The sequence below is a fragment of the Carcharodon carcharias genome, chromosome 11 (genome assembly GCF_017639515.1).
Source record: "Carcharodon carcharias isolate sCarCar2 chromosome 11, sCarCar2.pri, whole genome shotgun sequence".
In the NCBI taxonomy this organism is placed as follows: domain Eukaryota; kingdom Metazoa; phylum Chordata; class Chondrichthyes; order Lamniformes; family Lamnidae; genus Carcharodon; species Carcharodon carcharias.
The window spans coordinates 19392765-19413109 of record NC_054477.1 but is presented as its reverse complement, the minus strand read 5'-3'; the positions used below and the strand labels follow the sequence as shown (position 1 = coordinate 19413109).

The window sequence follows — 20345 nt, the reverse complement described above, 5'->3', positions numbered from 1 at the left end:
ATTGAATGGCAGAGCAGGCTCGAAGGACCAAGTGGCCTAGTCCTGCTCCTAGCTCATATGCATGCTCGTAAAACAATGAATCACATGTAAATCAGCTGCTTTTAACAATATGCCCACTAAAATAATAAATGTTCTTTGCTGTGAGTAAAAGCATTAAATTTCATAAAAGTGAATTTTTCATTTTGACATTTAATAAGATTTACATTGATATAACTTCACATCATGTTGAAATATCGCAAAGCACTTTGATGTGTAGTTAAACTCACTCTTAATGTGCACTTCTCTACGTTATTTCAAACTCTTCTTGAGAAATGTTTTTTCAACTGGGGCTTTCAGCCCCCCCCCCCCACCCCCCCCAATCTGAGCATGTTCTGCTTTGCATGTTGTTCTCCTCCTTATTGTTACGTTTATAAAGCTTATTGAAACATTCCCTTCCACATGAATCCAACAAGAATCCAACACTGACCATAAGCTTAGCTGGACCAGTTCCTTAAATATCATAGATATTACATTATAAAAATTTAAAATCAGGGGCTGCATATTCTATAGCAGGTAAGTCACCGCCTGACTCTCTACAGCCTTTCCAGCATCTACATGACACAAGTCAGAAGTGTGATGGAATACTCTCCTGGATGGGTGCAGCTCTAACAACACTCAGGAAGCTCAGCACCCAACCAGGACAAAGCTTTCCAGTCTGACAAATTAGGTTCAGCAACGTCATGGTTATGTTACTGGACTAGTCGTCCAATCATCCAAAGAAACGTGAGTTCAATCCCCACCAGTTTAAAAATTGAATTTTATTTAATTTGTTTTATTCTTATATATTTGAACAGCGGAAGGAATCACTCACCCTAAATATAACAATTTGACCATTCACGCATGCTTGGTTGAACCATTTAAGAAAAGGAATGGACAATGTCCGAGTTCAACAAGGACATGAAGAAGCTCAACACCAACCAGTCCACTTGACCAGCACTCTATCCACCACCTTAAACATTCACTCCCTCCAACATTGGGGCACAGTGGCAGCAGTGTACACCATCTACAAGATGCACTGCAGCAACTCGCCAAGGCTTCTTTGACTGCACCTTCCAAATCCACAAACTTGACTGCCTAGAAGAACAGAGCCAGAGCCACATGGGAATACAACCACCTGCACGTTCTCCTCCAAAATCACACAGCATCCTGGCTTGGAAATATATCACTGTTCTTTTATCATCCTTAGTTCAGAATCCTGGACTGGTGCACCTGTAGGTACACCAATCCAGGATTCTGACCCAGTGACGATGAAAGGACCACAGCGTTTCAAGAAGGCCACACTTCATAATCAAATTAAAAAACAATAATGGATGCTACAGAACAGTAGGTTGCGGAGTAACACATACAAACCTCTAATTATTTGGCTTCAGTTTCACACATTACCATGCAAGGGAATTACCTATTATCACATGCATGCCAAGTCTTGATAGATGTTTTGCGGTCTCATACCCAATCCCTTTGGCACCGCCAGTCACTATGGCAACCTTTCCATTTTGCAGTGGAAAAACTGCAAGAAAGAAAATAGAATTTTGGTGATAAGCCAGCCCTGCTTATGTAAAACAATCAAGGAACCTGCTGTAGTGGCTATGGCACTGGACTAGCAACACAAAGCCAAGCACTAATAATCCAGAGAATGAGAGTTCAAATACACTGTTTCATTTCAAGAAGTTAAATTCAGTTAAATAGGAGCAGGAGTAGGTCATTCCACCCTTCGAGCCTGCTCCGTCATTCAATATGATCATGGCAGGTCCTCCGTCTCAACGCCATCCTCCCACTCTCTCGCCATTACCCTTGACGCCTTTGGAGTCCAGAAATCTGTCTATTTCCTTCTTAAGTATATTCAGTGACCTGGCCTCTACAGCCCTCTGTGGTTCACCATCCTCTGGGTAATGAGGTTTCTCCTCACCTCAGTCCTAAATGGCCTACCCCATATCCTGAGACTGTGGCCCCGGGTTCCAGATCCTCCCACCTCCAATCACAGGAAACATCATCCCTGCATCCAGTCTGTCCAGCCCTGTCAGAATTTTATATGTTTCCCCTCTCATTCTTCTAAACTACAATGAATACAAAAACAAAATCAAACATCTTTGTTGACACCTGTCTAACCCTCAATGCTGCTTCAGAAAATTCCAAAAGTCAGATGTGGTAATGTGGCAACTACTTCTTTTACATCATAACTGTATAATGTTGCAGAAAAAATACATTCTGCTGCTGCAAATTGCTGAAGAAGAGTCCCAGCCACTCCTCGCCGCTGCAAAAAAAGGGAACATTCTTGACACAATTAACAATGCAGATCAATGCATTCTACTGAAGATGCAAATCAACCATTCAGTGCTACAACTTCAATGGTCTAATTCTTATGTCACATTTTAAAATGGTTTATTCATATTTCAAACGCTGGAACTGAGGGATGATGGATCCACAAAGTCCCAATAAACTAATCATGGCTGTAACAGAATTTAATCGATTCATTTTTTCTAGTTAATCCATTCTCTATGCTTTGTCAGTTCACATGAACCATTGCTTTAGATCCAGCTTCTATTTTTGTAATTTGTACAATTCATCATGCAAGCTAGAACAGAACAAATTTGAATTGAATGCAGTGGGACAAGTTCTCGTCTCACAGAACAAAATCAAAGCATCAAACGCTATTTGAAGTGAAGAAGTATAATTGATTGAGATCCTACGGTATAACGGTCAAAGAGCTAGCAGCAAGGCTGGATGTTTAAAGTGAAATTCAAACAGCCTGGTAATGCAAACTTGTGTAGCGTACAATCAAAGCAAGCTACACTTAGCATATCAATAGTGCAATAGATCCCACAAACTCAACTTCCAAGATCCCAAGGATATCTAGTGTGCTTTTAGAAAACTTTTTCTCCCATACACTGCCTCCTCTTGCTTTCTCTCCTCCATCTCAGCTTTAATTGACACATTGTCCTATTTGTGCCAGCAGTTACCTTGTTCATTGACGGAGGGGCTATTCTTGATGTAGAAAGCTGGGGAAGAGAAGCCTAATTTTGACCTCATCTTATTTCCAGAAACCTCTATTTTTCAGCAAAAGTCTCTATGTACTATCAGGAGCAGGAAACCCTGGTTATTTTTTTATCATTAACTCTGAAGCTAATTGTAGCTTCTCCATTGGTGCACTGACTGAGATTGGTTTCAACAGCACAGATCAAAGGCCAAAGGGTGTGTCTGAAAGAAAGACTTGATTTTATATACATCAAAGAGAACTCCCCTGCTCTTCGTAAAAACATTTGCATAGAATCTTCTGCATCCACCTGAGAGGGCAGACACAGCCACGGTTTAATGCCTAATCCGAAAGATGACATCTCCGACATTGCAGCACTCCCACAGTACTGCCTAGATTTTAGTTTTTTTTTATTCATTCATGTTTATTGCCCATCCCTAATTGACCTTAAGAGTCAAACACATTGCTGTGGGTCTGGTGTCACATGTAGGCCAGACCAGGTAAGGACAGCAGATTTCCTTCTCTAAAGGGAATTAGTAAACCAGATGGGTATTTTACAACAATCGACAATGGTTCCATGGTCCATGCCCATTAGACTTTTAATTCTGGATTTTTATTAAATTCAAATTCCACCATCTGTCGTGGCAGGATTCGAACCTGCCAGGGCATTACCCTGAGTCTCTGGATAGTCCAGTGACTATACCACTACACCATCACCTTCCCTTTCATGCTCAAATCTCTGCAGGAGGACTTAAACCCACACCCTTCAGACCCTGAGCCAAGAGACAAATAAGTCACAGCTGATAAGTCCAGAACTTGTGGTTCCAGAGCCACATGTGGCTCATTAAAGATTCATGTGGCTCACAATCTTGACTGACCAAACTCATTTTGAAGATAATTAAATGGCTTGTTTTGATTTTTTTAAACTTCTATTAACATTGAACTTCTGAGAAAGTATCAATGAACAACATTTTTTGGAAAAAAACCTTTAAAATGCTGTTGAAATGTGTTTCTGTCTTGTTTCTCATTATTCACATTTAAGTGACAGCATTACAGCTCATAAGATATTCCGTTTTTGACTGAAAAATGGCTCTTCTTGTCATTTAGATTACTAACCCCTGGTCTAAATAGTATAGTACTATGCCATTAGGGAATCTGGGAAAACTTTTCTGTTTTGTTGCTATGAAAACTCCTGAGAGGATACAAGGTGACTAAGTTTTAGGTTTTCATTTTAAGCTTGGACAACTTTGCAGCCACAAGCATGAATCACGAGGAAATCATCAGACATGTACTATTATAGGATTAAACAATATCCCGGTGCCCAATCAATAGCCTAATAACAGGCTGCAGTTGGTTACAAAACTGGAACATTGCAGGGTGCATGAAGCATAATCGTTTGCGAATGGCCCCTGTGGATGGGACGAGACATCACCAGACCAGTAATTTTCAACGCATGACTCCGAATATAGAAATGGTACTTGTGAGATAATGAAATGTGTCAGCTTCCAATAGCAAGAAGAAGCAAGAAACAAGTGAATGTGGAAAATCTTAACAAAAAAGACAAACTTCAAAAAATGTTCTTAATTTTTTTTAATTCATTCATGTGATGTGGGCTTCGCTGCCTGGGCCAGCATTTATTTCCCATCCCTAGTTGCCCTTGAGAAGGTGGTGGTGAGCTGCCCTCTTGAACCGCTGCAGTCCTTGTGGTGTAGGTACACCCAGTGCTGTTAGGGAGTGAGTTCCAGGATTTTGACCCAGCTCTGGGGACCCAGGTTTGAATCCCGCCACGGCAGATGACGGAATTTGAATTCAATAAAAATCAAGAATTAAATGTCAATGGTGACCATGAAACCATTGCTGATTGTTGTGAAAACCCATCTGCTCCACTAGTGTCCTTTAGGGAAGGAAATCTGCCGTCTTTACCTGGTCCGGCCTATGTGTGACTGCAGACCCACAGCAATGTGGTTGACTCCTAAATGCCCTCTGAAATGGCCTAGCAAGCCACTTTGATGTATCAAACCACTACAAATTCTCAAAATTTATAAAAACTGATGTCAATCACTGACACATCTACATAAGGACAGAAGAAACAGGTGTAAGAAGAGTAGGTTATACAGCCCCTCGAGCCCACTCCGCCATTCAGTAAGATCCTGGCTGATCTGATCGCTGCCTCAACACCGCTTTCCTGCCTCATAACCCTTGGCTGCTGTACCGTTTAAAATCAGTCCATCCCAGCCTTGATTCAGCTTTCACAGCTTTCTTGGGCAGAGAATTCCAATGATTCTGAGAGAGGAAATTCCTGCTCACCTCCATCTTAAATGGGCAACCCCTTATTCTGAACCTTTGGCTGTTAGTTCTAGATTCCCCCCTCAAGGGGAAACATCAGCCTGGATCTTCACCAAGTTGAAATGACTTGGGAGCCCTTCAAAAATAGTGGATGGGTCCCGATTCCAGGATTCCTGGCCCCATTCCCGGCTGTCTGATTTTTGCGAACGCATTTAAAGGGTGCGAGCTGGTTTGTGTCAAAAGTCCGCACCCAGCACTCCTGACCTTGCCTGCTCCATTGTGGAGATAGGCATGCCCAACTCTGCCACAAATTTCATGGAGTTGGGCCAGACTTTTAAAGAGTCATGGTTCACAGCCCCTCAGATAAGTCATGAATCCTAGCCCCCTATGCCAAGCTATGACCCCACCAACCCCCCAATGGCCCCTCAGGAGCCCTGTGCCAAGCTATAGCACTTCACCTACCACCACGCCCTCATGCCCCCAAGTCAAGCCTTGGCACTTAAATGCCCATTTACCCACCATACACTATACAGAACTAATAGTGATAGTAGGATGTGTTAAAAAAAAGATTTAAAACAAGTCATTCATTTATTGATTTCTTCTATTTAAAAAAAATTCATTTCACTACAGCCCAATCACAGTATCTCTAGAATGCAGAAGGAGGCCAGTCGGCCCATCGAGTCTCCACCTAGCTCCACTCCCCTGCCTTATCCCCATAACCTTACATATTCTTTCTTTTCAGGTAGCAATCCAATAAGGTGTCAATAATTGAGATCCTTTAAAGTATCAATAACAGAAACCACAGCCCGCTTAAGTGAAACCACTTAACTTTGTGCGAATAAACACTGTGCAATTGACAGCTGAGATCAGAGAGGCAGAGCTATCAATCAATGTTTTCCCTTGGGTGCAGCTGTTTAAACAAGAGTAATGGATGCCTGGGCTCTCAGCTAAGCCTCATTATAAATGCATTGCCGAAACACCTTTGTTCAGTCCACAAGCATGTCGCCACCTTTTGGTCACTTGCTATTTTAATTCACCATCTTGCTTTCGTGCTCACAATTCTTTTCTTGGCTTGCTACAATGTTCCAGTGAAGCCCAACGGAAGCTGGAGGAACAGTACCTAATCTTCTGATTAGGCACTTTACAGCCTTCGGGACTCAATATTGAGTTCAACAACTTCAGACTATGAACTCTGTCTTCCATTTTCAGCTCTGTACCTTGCTCTCATGTTTTTGTTTTCAGACAGCACTGACCTTTATTCTGATATTAACACCTACTCTGGACCAATAATTTGTGTGTTTAATGCTATCATTAATACTCCCTTTGCTCTGTATCCCATGACACCTTTGTCATTTAATCTTCCCACCCTCTAACCTATCCTGAACTTCTCTTTTGCTCCACCTACCCCGCTCCTCTTTTTTTAACAGGAGAAAACCCATCACATACCTCTACTCAGTTCCAAAGAAGGTTTACACTGGACTCGAAACATTAACTCTGTTTCTCTCCACACAGATGCTACCAGACTTGCTAAGTTTTTCCAGCACTTTCTGGTTTTATTTCAGATCTCCAGCATCCACAGTATGTTGCTTTTATTTAAGGTTTTCCTGATTTTCATTTTTGGGTATGAAATTTTAAAATCACTAAAGACCTGGTTTCCCTGTTAGTACCTCCATTAAAAAATCACTTTTCTTTCTGTTAATTAAAAGCAAATATTTTAAATAAAGATTCACAATGTTATCAGGAGAATTGATTTGCAGGGTTACTATTCCTGAATTAATCTGTACAATTATAATGAATACAGGTATTGTAGCTTGGCGATTATGTTACTGGAATATTAATTCAGAGAATTACCAAATTGAGTTAATTAAATAAATCTAGAATAAAAAGCTAATGTGAGAAATGCTGACCATGAAACTATTGATTGTTGTTAAAACCCCATTTGCTTCATTGATGTCCTTTAGGGAAGGAAATTTGTTGTCCTTATCTGGACTGGCCTATACGTGGCTCTTGACCCAAGCAATGCAGCTAACTCTTAACTGTCCTCTGAAATGGCCTAGCAAGGCCTTCAGTTGTACCAAACTACTATGTTTGGAGCTGTTCAAGAAAGCATCTCAGCACTACCTCCTTAAGGGCAATTAGGGATGGGGAATAAATAAAAAAAACGAGGCAGTTAAAACAGTTGGGTCCAAAAATTCTTGAAACCCTCTTAAAATCTTTAATGTACTCAACCAAAATATGTGAAAAAAATGAAGTTCTAATTGCTGATTTAGTAACTAAAGTTTTTATTCAGAGGGATTACTGAACTTGAATCTCAATCTTTAAAGTCATTCATTGCTTACACCTAACAAACTGGGAAAAGGAATTTGTAGTGGGGTCATTCAGAGGAGAAGGTCCCCAAGCTTAACTCCCAGTCTGAAGTGAGTAAGTTGATCTCAGTCGGGAAGCTGACTAGGGTACTACCATTGTTCTCAGCACCCTAAAGAAAAGAAAATCAGATCACGATTGGTATCCAGCAACCTCTGCTGGAAAGTCTAACTGGATACCTAGTGAAGACAAATTTGGTCTTGGCCTTAATGGTGTACATGATGAATAATCTGTTGACAGTCACTGCCCATTAGACCCATCCTCATCATTCTAAAGTTTCTTCCCTATCCTCACCCAATTTAAAACTCACCCACACACTTTCAACACCATCCGAAGTCTTCGAATTAAATCAGAGTACCTGATGGTTATCAGTGCAAGGTAATTACCCATTGGAAGTTTGAACTTCCCAGGCAATTGCCATGTGGTCCTTACGTGGGGACTTCTGGGGCAGTCCCAGTGCCTTCGGGAGTACCTCCCGGGTATAACGCCCCATAGATTAGAACTTATGGGCCACATGCTCTGGACTCGAAGGTTGAGGGCTGAGAATACTATTCCACTGTTTACATTGGAGCAACCTAGAGACACAAAGGGTGGTTGCAAGTCATTTGCATTTATATAGCCCCTTTAAAAGTAGGGGAAAAAGGCCCAAGCTTCACAAAGGTCTAAATATAAAGAAAAAAATGCCAAGCTATAGAAGGAACTATTAGGAAGGATAATTCAAAGATCATTCAAAGAGGTAGATTTAAGAAAAGTGTTGACGGGGGAGACAGATTTGGAAATGCAGATAGATTTCTGGAGGGAATTCCAGAGTGTGGGGTCTTGGTGGCCAAAAGTCAAAGGACAAGGAATGCACAAGAGGCTAGGGTCTAAAGAAATAAGAGGTCTGCGATCTTTATATGAAGAATCCTGGGAAATTGATAGAATCTGTCATAATGGAAAGGGTACATGGTCTCTGGAAGAATAAACTGGATGTGTCACATCGACCTTTCATCTTCCATTCTTCTTTAGTACAATGTTACTGTAGACAGACATTTGTTAATCTTCCTCAGCACATTCTGTACATCAAATCCTTTGGTATTAGGGAGCTGCTGATTAAAAAACAATTCAAAGCTGGGGAAGAGAAACTAATATATCAGAGTCGGAACTTACAGAACACCTGTGAGCAGCTTGCAACAACAGCAGATCCGTTGTTCAGGTCATGGCTGTGCTATTCAGCTTGGTTTAAGTACCCTTTTCTCAAACAATGGATTCACAGAAATTGCCTTATGATCATTTTACATGGTCCAGCCTTGTACTACATGACAGACCAATGCTACTAAGTATCAAATGCAGCAATACTAGAAGTTGCATAAACAAACTACATTTTCAATCTCTGACTGAAAAACGCCACAGATAAGACCATCACCATGTTTAGTAGTCTCTAATACCAAACTACTGAGAAATCCACCAAAGTAGGTTAGGAATTAATTATTTGTCAAAGTAATATTGTCATTGCTCCATGATGTAATTTACAAAAATAACCAACCGGAGCAATTGTGCCTGAATGAATCAAGGCTCCATTTACCCTCTTCGAAAGATTTGCTTAAGCAATATTGGAAGCGCCCCTCCAGTTTCAAATAACAGTTCACACTTCTGCAGAAAGCTTCACTGACAAATACACTTCCTTTGAAACACAGGTCTCCCAAGTGATTTCTCTAGCAACACGCCCACTTATCTAGCTCAAAGATCTTGACATCAGAGAAAATAACAACACACTAAAGACAGTTGTCTATCAGAGATAGAAATGTCTAGGGAAGGCCATTTGACATATAATAGTGATATATTGCCTCCAAATACTGGTCTAGACAAATTAAATATATTACAAAAAACACTAGACTGCTTACATGAATCTTAAGCAATTGCAGCAATGACACGGATGAACACAATTTCTCAGTGGAGATCTAGGACATTCCTGTCCCTATTAAATATATCTATTATTGCTGAAAAAAGGGGCATGCTGTCAAAGCTTTTTATCTTGCACTCATCAGGATAGGCACAAGAATGCCAAATTTCAAAGGGACCAATAATTTATACTGCATGAAAAAAGGGTGCTGATTGGCTGGAAAGCTGGTCAAGGCATTGCCATGGAGAAGTGCCATGGAACTATTGTCCCCCCCGTCTTTGTTTAATTCAAAAAAGATGCAATGCCTGGACATGTTCCTTTTGTCCGCAGAGGATGAATCCTTGCATATGAATATATGCAACTTCTGGCAAGTATAGGTGAGCTATATTGCTAGCCCTATTGAAAATCTTAAATGTGTTATTCATGAAATCCTTTGCACACTTGGGATTGTTCAGCAAGTGCTGTCCAATCACTGAATCACATTTAAAGTTAAATGTTATGTTCTAAGTTTTGGGCTGGTTGAGGTTACATTAGTGCTCTGCCTGTTGAGAACAGCCAAAGTCAGGTGTTGTTCGATACATTTATTAGCTACACATTACCATTAATAATAATGATGAGCAAACAGTTAATTTCATAACCTTGAACACCATTTGTAGTATCAGTTACATAAATTTAACGCCTCATTCCAATTGATTTCCAGCTCTACTGAAGAGGTAGGTACCTCAAAGCTACCTAGGCAAGCTGGAGCCAGGTGCCATGTTGGATTTGAAGAGGCAACAGGATAGATTTTTCACGTTTGTTATATTACCTGCCCACCATTAATCATTGTTACCTAAAGGAAATGTTCTCACAAAGACTAACAGCAGCAGGCAATATGTTATAGTGTTATATTATTTGGAACCACATGACATTGCACAATGTATTGGAAGGAAACAAAAAAAGAAAACTATAAATCCTGACCATCATGCTCAACTAGACTCATTGATGGGTATTTAGTTTAAACCTGTAACATTGCCTGAAACTGTTAGAAACCACTGTCGATATTTTCCTGCAGAAAACCTCCAACATCACTTACACCTCCTATTTGTTTATTAAACAGATGACAGGCAGCAGACAAGTCTGGGTGATATTCTACAAGATGCACTGCAGCAACTCAACAAGGCTCCTTCAACAACACCTTCCAAACCTGTGACCTCTAATAACTAGAAGGACAAGGGCTGCAGACACATGGGAACACCACCACGTGCATGGTCCCCTCCAAGACACTTACCATCTTGACTTGAAACTATATCGCCATTCCTTCATGTTGCTGGGTCAAAATCCTGGAACTCCCTTCCTAACAGCACTGTGGATGTACTTACATGCAGCGGTTCAAGAAGTCAGCTCACCACCACCTTCTCAAGGGCAATTAGGGATGGGCAAAAATGCTAGCATAATAAATAACGGATAAATGAAAAAAAATGATTTTGGGAAATTCAATGTAGTTTATAGTTACAGAATCAGCCAATGTATATTAGCTCTGGTCTGTTCACATGAGTATGCTAGTTGTTTGTACAATACTCCTCAATACCAGACGATTAAGGCAGAATCGCAGGTCAGAGGCTGGGAATTCTGCAGACAGTAACTCACCTAGAGACTCCCCAAGGCTTGTCCACCATCTATAAGACACAAGTCAGGAGTGTGATGGATTACTCTCCACTTGCCTGGATGGGTGCAACACCAACAACACTCAAGAAGCTCAACACCATTCAGGAAAAAGCACCCCCTTCCACCACCTTAAATATTCACTCACTCCACCATCGACAAAATTGGCAGCAGTGTGTACCATCTACAAGATGCACTGCGGCGACTAGCCAAGCCTTATTTGACAGCACCATCCTAACCATAACCTCTACCACCTAGAAGGACAAGGGCAGCAGATGTATAGGAACACCATCACCTACAAGTTTCCCTCCAAGTCACCCTCCATCCTGACTTGGAAATATATCGCCGTTCCTTTACCACCGCTGGGTCAAAACCCTGGAACTCCATCTCTAACAGCACTGCGGGAGCACCTTCACCAGATGGGCAGCAGCAATTCAAGGCAGCAGCTTACCACCATCTTCTCAAGCAAAATTAGGGATGGGCAAGAAATGCTGGCCTAGTCAGCGATGCTCACATCCCAGGAATGAATATAAAAAATAGTACAAAAGCAAAACAGCAGATGCTGGAACAGAAAATGTTGGAAAAACTCAGTAAGTTAGACAGCACCTATGGACAGAAACAGAGTTAATGTTTCAGGTCGTGATGACCTTCATCAGAACCGTTCATTTCATTTCAACCCATTAGCCTGCTGAATTCAAATCAAGCCCTAGGGAATGAAAGTACAATGTTTCTATTGCTCTGAAATTTTAAAAAGATTTTAAAGGAAAGCACAGGAAAATCGGACTCCCTTTCAGAGAGCTGATATATCTGTGATGGGTCAAATGGCCTCTTTCTGTGCTGTAAAATAGCAACCTCTGGAAATGAGGTTAAATTACAGCATTGACAATTTAGTCTCTCATGCTCCACTATGTCTATCAGTTGAATAGGATTTGGAATGCACTGTCTGATAGGGTGGTGGGTACAGATTCAATAACAGCCTTTAAAAAGGAATTGGATAAAACCTTGGGAGGTGAAACAAAATTACACAGATATGGGAAAAGAGCAGCAGAGTGTGGCCAACTGGACTGCTCTTCAAAAAAGCCAGCATAAACTTGATAGACCAAATGGCATCCTTCTGCGCTGTACTAGTCTATGATGTTGCAACATTGCCAGCAGGGAAGTGAAGGGTGAGAAGAAAAATAGGAGTTCCAGGAACGAAACACATAATAGGGAGTGGAAAAAATTGCTGAATGTGTCGAAAGGGAAGGGTAACTGTTTTATTAAGTTTGTGTTTATTATGCAATATACATTGGGCCAATTCTTGCTAGAGCAGAGTCCCATTCGTAACGCACCCTTCAGCTCAACTCTTTTTAAAAGTGAAAAAAATAGTGTATCTCCTTCATGAGTGAGATTTAAGGATGAAGAAAGAAACAGAGGAAGGATTGAGGAGGAAATGGAGTGAATTAGGGTCAATTCGGATACATAAAGAGAAATAAAGAGGGAAAGAAAGATTGATTTAAGAGAGAGAGAAAAGATACAGAAAGGAAAGGTAAAAATAAAACTTATATTCAACATTTTTAAAATCTCAACTACAATTTACTACATGCAGGAATGAGATTGAAACTTCAAATTGTTTACATTCTGAGCCAGAGAGTATTATAATTGTAACATTGCTACAAAGGTACTTTGGAGAGCGGGCGAAAAGAGGACCCGGAAGCAGTCATGACCACCCAGGAAAGCCGGCAAAAAGAGGACCCAGAGGCAGTCAGCAGCACCCAGGAAGCTATCCAATCCAGTCCTGTCTGTGGCTCCTGAGAGAAATCAAAGTGTAACATCAAAGGAAAACAGATAAGTGATTGGTTGGTGAACATATTGTTTGTTTATCCTCAGGCCCATGTAACCAATTAGTAATTGCTAAAAAAAAGATATGGCATCGAAACTTTTCATCTTGCACTCTCCAGGACAGCTCGCAAGATAAACCAACAGTAAAGGGAACAACAATTTATACTGCATGAGAAGAGAGTGCTGATTGGTAAAGGCATTGTCATGCATGGAGAATACACCAGAGAACAATTAACTGCCAAGCTTTTGACATTAGTTCTGGCGATCAAGATGGAGAATCAGTTTGGGTCGAGATGAAAAATGGTAACGGTAAGAAGGCACTTGTAGGAGTGGCAAAGAGGCCCCCTAACAGTAACCACACTGTTGACGTGATATACAGGAAGAAATAATGAGTGCTTGTGAGAAAGGTACAACGATCATCATGGATTAATCTACATTTGGATTGGACAAATCAGATTCGCAAAGGTAGCATGGATGATAAGTGTGTTTTTGGGACAGTTTCTTAGAACAGCACCAACCAGAGAGCAGGCTATACTAGATCTGGTAATGTGCAATGAGACAGGATTAATTAATTATCTCATAGTGAAAGCACCTCTAGGTAGCACAAAGCTAGGTAGGAAAGTAAATTGTGAAGAGTTTGTAAGGAGGCTACAAAGTGACATAGATAGGTTAAGTGAGTGGGCAACGATTTGGCAAATGGGATATAATGTGGGCAAATGTGAAATCGTTCATTTTGGCAGGAAGAATGAAAAAAAGCTTATTATCTAAATGGTGAGAGATTGCAGAACTCTGAGATTCAGAGGCATCAGGGTGTCCTCGTGCATGAATCACAAAAGGTTAGTATGGTACAGCAGGTAATTAGGAAAGCTAATAGAATGTTATCATTTATTGTGAGAGGAATTGATTACAAAAGTAGGGAAGTTATGCTTCAGTTGCACAGGGCATTGATGAGAGCACATCTGGAGCACTGTGTAAAGTACTGGTCTCCTTATTTAAAGAAAGATGTAAATGCATTATAAGCTGTTCAGAGAAGATTTATTAGACTAATACCAGGAATGGGCAGGTTGTCTTATGAGGAAAGGCTGGACAGGTTAGACTTGTATCCACTGGAATTTAGAAGAGTAAGAGGCAACTTAATTGAAACCTTTAAGATCCTGAGGGGTCTTGACAGGATGGGTCTGGAGAGGATGTTTCTTCTCGTGGGAGAATCTACAACTATGGTTCACTGTTTTAAAATAAGGGGTTGCTCATTTAAGGCAGAGGTGAGAATTTTTTCTCTCAGAGAGTTGAGAGTCTTTGGAACTCTCTTCATCAAAAGACAGTGAATACTTTAAGGCAGAGCTAGATAGGTTCTTGCTTAATAAGCGAGTGAAAAGTTATCAGGGTAGGCAGGAATGAGGGGTTGAGGTTACTTTCAGATCAGCCATGATCTTATTGAATAGCAGAGCAGGCTAGAGGGGCCTAATGGCCTACTCTTGCTCCTAATTCATATGTTCGTATGTTAGCAGCAATCATAATATGATTGAATTTCACATTCAGTTTGAGGGAGAGAGGAGTGGATCTAAGACTTGTGTTTTTAACTTAGTAAGGGCAATTATAAGGGCATTTAATCATAGCTGGCTAAAGTGAACTGGGAAAATAGGTTAAGGGATAGGTCAAGAACGATGCAGTGGCAGACATTTAAGGAGATATTTCAGGATATTGAGAAAAGATACATTCCAGCAATAAATACTCTCAGGAAAGGACACACCATCCGTGGCTAAATAAAGAAGTTTAAGGAGACTACCAAATTGAAAGAAAAAGTGTATGATTCCCAAAGATGAGTGGCAGGTCAGAAGATTGGACAAATATAAAGATCAGCAAAGAATGACTAAAAGATTAATAAGGAGCGAGAAATTAGAGCTTGAGAGAAAGCAAGCTAGAAATATAAAAACGGTAGTAAGAGTTCCTCCAGGTATTTAAAAAGAAAAAGAGTAAGTAAAGTGGGCATTGGTCCTCCAGAGAGTGAGAATGGGAAACTAATAATGAAAAATAAGGAAATGGTGGATCAATGGTAGTTTGTGTCTGACTTCACTGAAGAGGATACAAATAACATCACAGAATTAATTATGAATCAGGAGGAGAAAGGAAGGGGGGAGCTTAAAACACTTACATTCTCCAGGGGAAGGGAAAATTGTTAGAATTAAAAGCTAAAAAGTCCCTAGGTCCTGATGAACTTCATCCTAGGGTTTTTAAAAATATGGCTACTGAGATAGTAGATGCATTGGTTTTAATTTTCCAAAGTTCCCTAGATTCTGGAAAGGTCCCATCAGCTTGGAAAATAGTGAATGTGACTCCTCTATTCAAGAAAGGAAGGGGACAGAAAACAGGAAACTACAGGCCAGTTAGCTTAACATCTGGCGTAGGGAAATTGGAATCTATCAGTAAGGAGGTTATAATGGTACACCTAGAAAATCTCAATGCAATCAAACAGAGTCAATGTAGTTTTGTGAAAGGGAAATCATTACTGACTAATTTAGTGGAGTTCTTTGAGACTTCTCCTTCCTTTCTTTGAGGAAATAACAAGCAGCATGGATAAAGGAGAACCTGTGGATGTCCTGTAATTAAGATTTCCAGAAGGCATTTGACAAGGTGCCAAATCAAAGATTACCATGCAAAATAAGAGCTCATGGTGTAGAGGGTAACACATTAGCATGGATAGAGGATTGGTTAGCTAACAGGAAACAGAGGGTAGGCACAAATGGGTCATTTTTGGATTGGCAATATGTGATGAGTAGAATGCCACATGGATCAGTGCTGGGGCTTCAACTATTTATAATTCATGTCAATGTCTTGGATGAAGGCACAGAATGTATTATTGCTAATTTTCTGATGACACAATGATAGGCAGGAAAGTAAGTTGTGAAGAGGACATAAGGAGTCTGCAAAGAGACACAGGTTAAGTGAGTGGGCAAAAATTTGGCAGATGGAGTATAATATGGGAAAATTTGAACTTGTCCACTTTGACAGGAAGAATAGAAAAGCAGCATGTTATTTAAATAGAGAGAGATTGTAGAGAGTTGTAGAACTCTGAGGTACAGAGGGATTTGGGTGTGCTGATACATGAATCAGGAAAAGTTAATGTGCAGGCACAGCAAGTGATTTGGAAGGCAAATGGAATGTAGTCATTTATTGCAAGGGGCATGGATTAGAAAAGTAGTGACATTTTGTTACAGTTTAACAGAATGTTGGTGAGACCACATGTAGAATATTGTGTACCGTTTTGGTCTCCTTATTTAAGAAAAGATATAAATGCATTCGAAGCAGTTCAGAGAAGGTTCACTTGACTGATACTTGGGATGTAGGGATTATTTTACGAGGAAAGGTTTTACAGGCTGGGCCTATATCCACTGAAGTTTAGAAGATCGAAAGGTGATCTTGTTGTAACATATAAGATTCTGAGGGCACTTGACAGGGTGGATGCTGAAAAGATATTTCCCTGTGTGGGAGTGTGGGAGAGACCAGAACTAGGGGACACAGTTTAAAAATAAGGGGTCTCCCATTTAAGACAGAGATGAGAAGAAATGTTTTCTCTCAGAGGGCGATGAATCTTTGAAATTCTCTTCCCCAGGCAGTGGTGGAGGCAGAGTCAATTAATATTTTTAAAGCAGAGGTAGACAGATTTTTGACTAACAAGAGAGTCGGTCTGGCGTATTGGGGGGGTAGGCGAAATGTGCAGTTGAGGCCATAATCAGATCAGCCATGATCATATTGAATGGCAGAGCATACTTGAGGGGCTGAATGGCCTACTCCTGCTTCTAGTTCGTGTGTACATACTTAAGCCTTTAATTAGCAGGCTGAATTTTCTGTGGCAAGTTTAATGTACAATTAATGTTTAAATCCAGCAAGTCCTCAAAAATAACAGGGAGGCTAAAGGCGATATGCTGTTTGTGTAGGGTTGTATAAATTGACCAGCAGATTCTAGAGATATACAACTCATGATGTACCTTTAAATCCCTTGACTTTGCTGGCCAGCTTTCACATTCATAATGGCCTTGTCATTAACACAACAAGCTCTGCTCTGTTATTTATAGGGATATTTTATAGAAGGAGTGAGGAAGCGATGTGGCCATTTAATTTAACCCACTGTATGAGAAAAACATTGTTTTTGTGCAACAGCTATACAACATGTGCTTTAAATTAAAACATAAAGCTTAATCATATAAGTAATTGTTATGACACAGCAGATGGTAAATGCTGAGCTGTTAAAATCCCAGAAGGAAACTTGAAACAACTGTCACAACTAATTTTCAATTTGTACAAATTTCGAGATGCGTGCCTTGAATTCAGTAGTAATATGACCACTAGGTCTTATAGGTTTTTACAAAACTAGATTAAACATTTAGTAGTAAGAGAAATGGTTTTTAAACACATACATAGATCTACAAATTACTACTATGATAACTTCCAAATCCCCTAATCAATCTAACTCCCAGTTACACTTTCATTAAGGCAACAGTAACACACATAGATTTTAAAAGACCCAGGCAAAGAAACATTATACCCTGAACAAGTCGAATTCAAAGTGAGTTTTCTTAACTTCAGTCCTTTGAAGGCAGCAGCTGAAGGCTTTTCACACACTTGTAAGATCTTAAAAATGCCTTTTCTTACAGTCTTCTCTCCTTTATACATATCTTCCTCTTTGAATGCAAATACCCATTGTTTCACTATGCCTTTGGACTTTATCTCCCTAATAATAAAAACCTCTCACAGCATTAATTTTACCAGAAATCTTTGGGAAAAACAAACACACTGTTTCTAAACTTCACCTGGCTGGGTGACATATTTCACCCCCTTTTGAAAACAATCTAGTCTGGTTTATTTAAAAATGCAAATGTTCCCTTGACACCTATGTTTCTAAACTTCCCCGTTTACCTAATTAACATTTCAAACCTAACTCCTCTTCTTACATCAAAGCACCCAGACTAGCTGTCTCTAATTCAATTAAGTCTTACACACACACACATTTAGACACATAGACATATCCCATTATTACTCTATTTTACAAGAAATTCCAATAATATAATTGTGAATTATGTCTTCCTGACAGTAATTATTATTTTGTATGCAACTAATATAGTATTTAAACTGCCCTTCCAACAGGACTATCAAAAGACATTCATTCATTTTTTACAGAGTACATACTAAATTATCAAGAGGAAAAAAACCCTGCTGTTGCAGAGTTGGAACTAGACTTATTTAGCATATTGCTTCCCAGTCTGCTACATACCAAATTACACTTAATACACTTTCACCGAATAGAATGATAAATACAGCACAGGAGGAGTCCATTCAGCCTGCCATGCCATAGTAAATCTTAGAAATTGTCTTTGAAGCCATACTTAATCCCAGATTTCCAACTTTTGTCTATAACCCTTTAAATCCTTCACCCTCAAGTACCTGTCCAACTCCCTTTCAAAATGATATAGGTGAAATTAGCTTCCACCACCTTTTCAGGGTGAATGTTCCAGATCCCAGCAACTCTCCGAGTAAAATAAATTCTCGTCTTCCCCCTAGATCTTATTGATTTTAAATCTTGACTATCTGGTTATTAATCCACTCAGTGAAGGGAGTAATTTCTCCCTATCTACTCTATCAAAATCTCTGATCAACTGAAACCCTCTATTTTGCTCACCTGTCAACCTTCTCTGCTCCGAGAAGGAAATTCCTAACTTTTCCAAACGCTCCTCATAACTGATGTCTTTCATCCCTGGTAACATCCTGGTAAACCTCCTTTGCACCTTTTTTAAGGCCTTTACAGCTTGCTTGAAGTGTGGTGCCCAGAATTGTCTGCAATGCTGTAGCTGAGGTTTAACCAGTGATTTATAAAGTTCCAGCACAATTTCTTTGCTATTATTATCTATTCCTCCATTTATAAACCCAAGTAACTCATATGCTTCCTTTGGCACCTGATCAGCTTGCCTGTCCACCTTTAAGGATTTATGTATGTGGACACACAAGTCTCTCTGTTCATCAACAGTTTCAAAATTATGCTATTTATAGCATAATTTCTTTCCATTCGAGTCCTCCTAAAATGCATTCACACTTCACCACACTGAACTCCATCTGAAATGCTCCTGCCTATTTCTTCTTGTCTATGTCATCCCGAAGCCTGTAACCATCTTTATCTCACTCGTCGCCAAATTCTGCAACATCTACAAACATTATAATTCTGCTCCCTAGACCCAAGTCTACTTTGTTTATAAAAATTGAAAAGAGTAATGGACCCAAAACTGATCTGTAGGGAACACCAATGCAAACCACATCCCAGTCTGAAAACCATACACCTGCTACCACCCTCTGCTTCCTTTCACTGAGCCAATTCCATATTCATACTGCCACTTTTCCCTTAATTCCATGGACTTCCAACTTCTTAACAAGCTTCCTGTGTGGCACTTTGTCGAATACCTTCTGAAAGTCCATAAATGCAAAATCTACTGCACTGCTTTGACCACATATCTCTGTTAACTCTAAGAATTCAATTCAAGTTAGTAAGGCATGATTTGCCTTTAACAAATCCATGCTGGCTCTCCTTCATTAACCTATGACTTTCCAAATGAAAGTTTACTTTGTCTAATATTGGTTTTCAATAACATTGCCACCACTAATTAGGCTGACTGGTCTGTAGTTTGCTGGTTTATCCCTCTCTCCTTTCTTGACTAGTCATATAAATAGCAACTTCCAGTTGTTTACCACTACTCCCGTATCCAATGAGGAGTGAAAGATCGTGACCAATATCTATACTATTTCTATCTTCTCTTCTTATAACAACGTAGGATGCATTCCATCTGTACCAGATGACTTACGAACTTTGAGTAATAATATTATTTTTATTATGTCAGCTGCTAGCCTGTCCTTAGCATCCCTCTCCTCTTTTAGTGTAACATTCACATCATCCACTTTAATAAAGAAGGATAGACTTGCATTTATATAGTGCTTTTCATGACCTCAGGACTTCCCAAAGCACTTTACAGCCAATGAAGTAATTCTGAAGTGTGATCATTGCTTTTTTGTAGTGAAATAGCGTGTATGATGTGTGATGTTTCCCTTTTCCTTCCTTATCCTTTAATAGGTTTGAAAAGTTAAAAGACAGTAAAATGTTTGGCAATTAATTTCATGTATTAATGTTTCAGAACATTCATCTTAAAACATCACACAGAACAGCATTCATTAGCCTTAGGTTCAAAACTACCAAGTAGAGAATTATTTGCGTGCCTTATTTTGCCTTATGTTGACTCGACTCTTATGGCACAGCAGATGGTAAATGCTAAGCTAGTCAAAACCCAAAGGGAAATTTGA

General features: G+C 39.9%; 1 protein-coding gene across 6 annotated transcripts in view; it reads right to left on the bottom strand.

The window, feature by feature from the left end:
- Positions 1-20345, bottom strand: part of dhrsx (dehydrogenase/reductase (SDR family) X-linked) — a 289036-nt gene that overhangs the window by 202618 nt on the left and 66073 nt on the right. For 3 of the 6 annotated variants that reach the window (XM_041199685.1, XM_041199686.1, XM_041199688.1), the window contains exon 2: positions 1439-1546. The exons of the other annotated variants lie outside the window; for them this stretch is intronic. In XM_041199685.1, coding sequence (XP_041055619.1) covers positions 1439-1546 — 108 coding nt within the window. The remainder of the gene's footprint in view (positions 1-1438; positions 1547-20345) is intronic. 6 annotated transcript variants of the gene reach the window in all.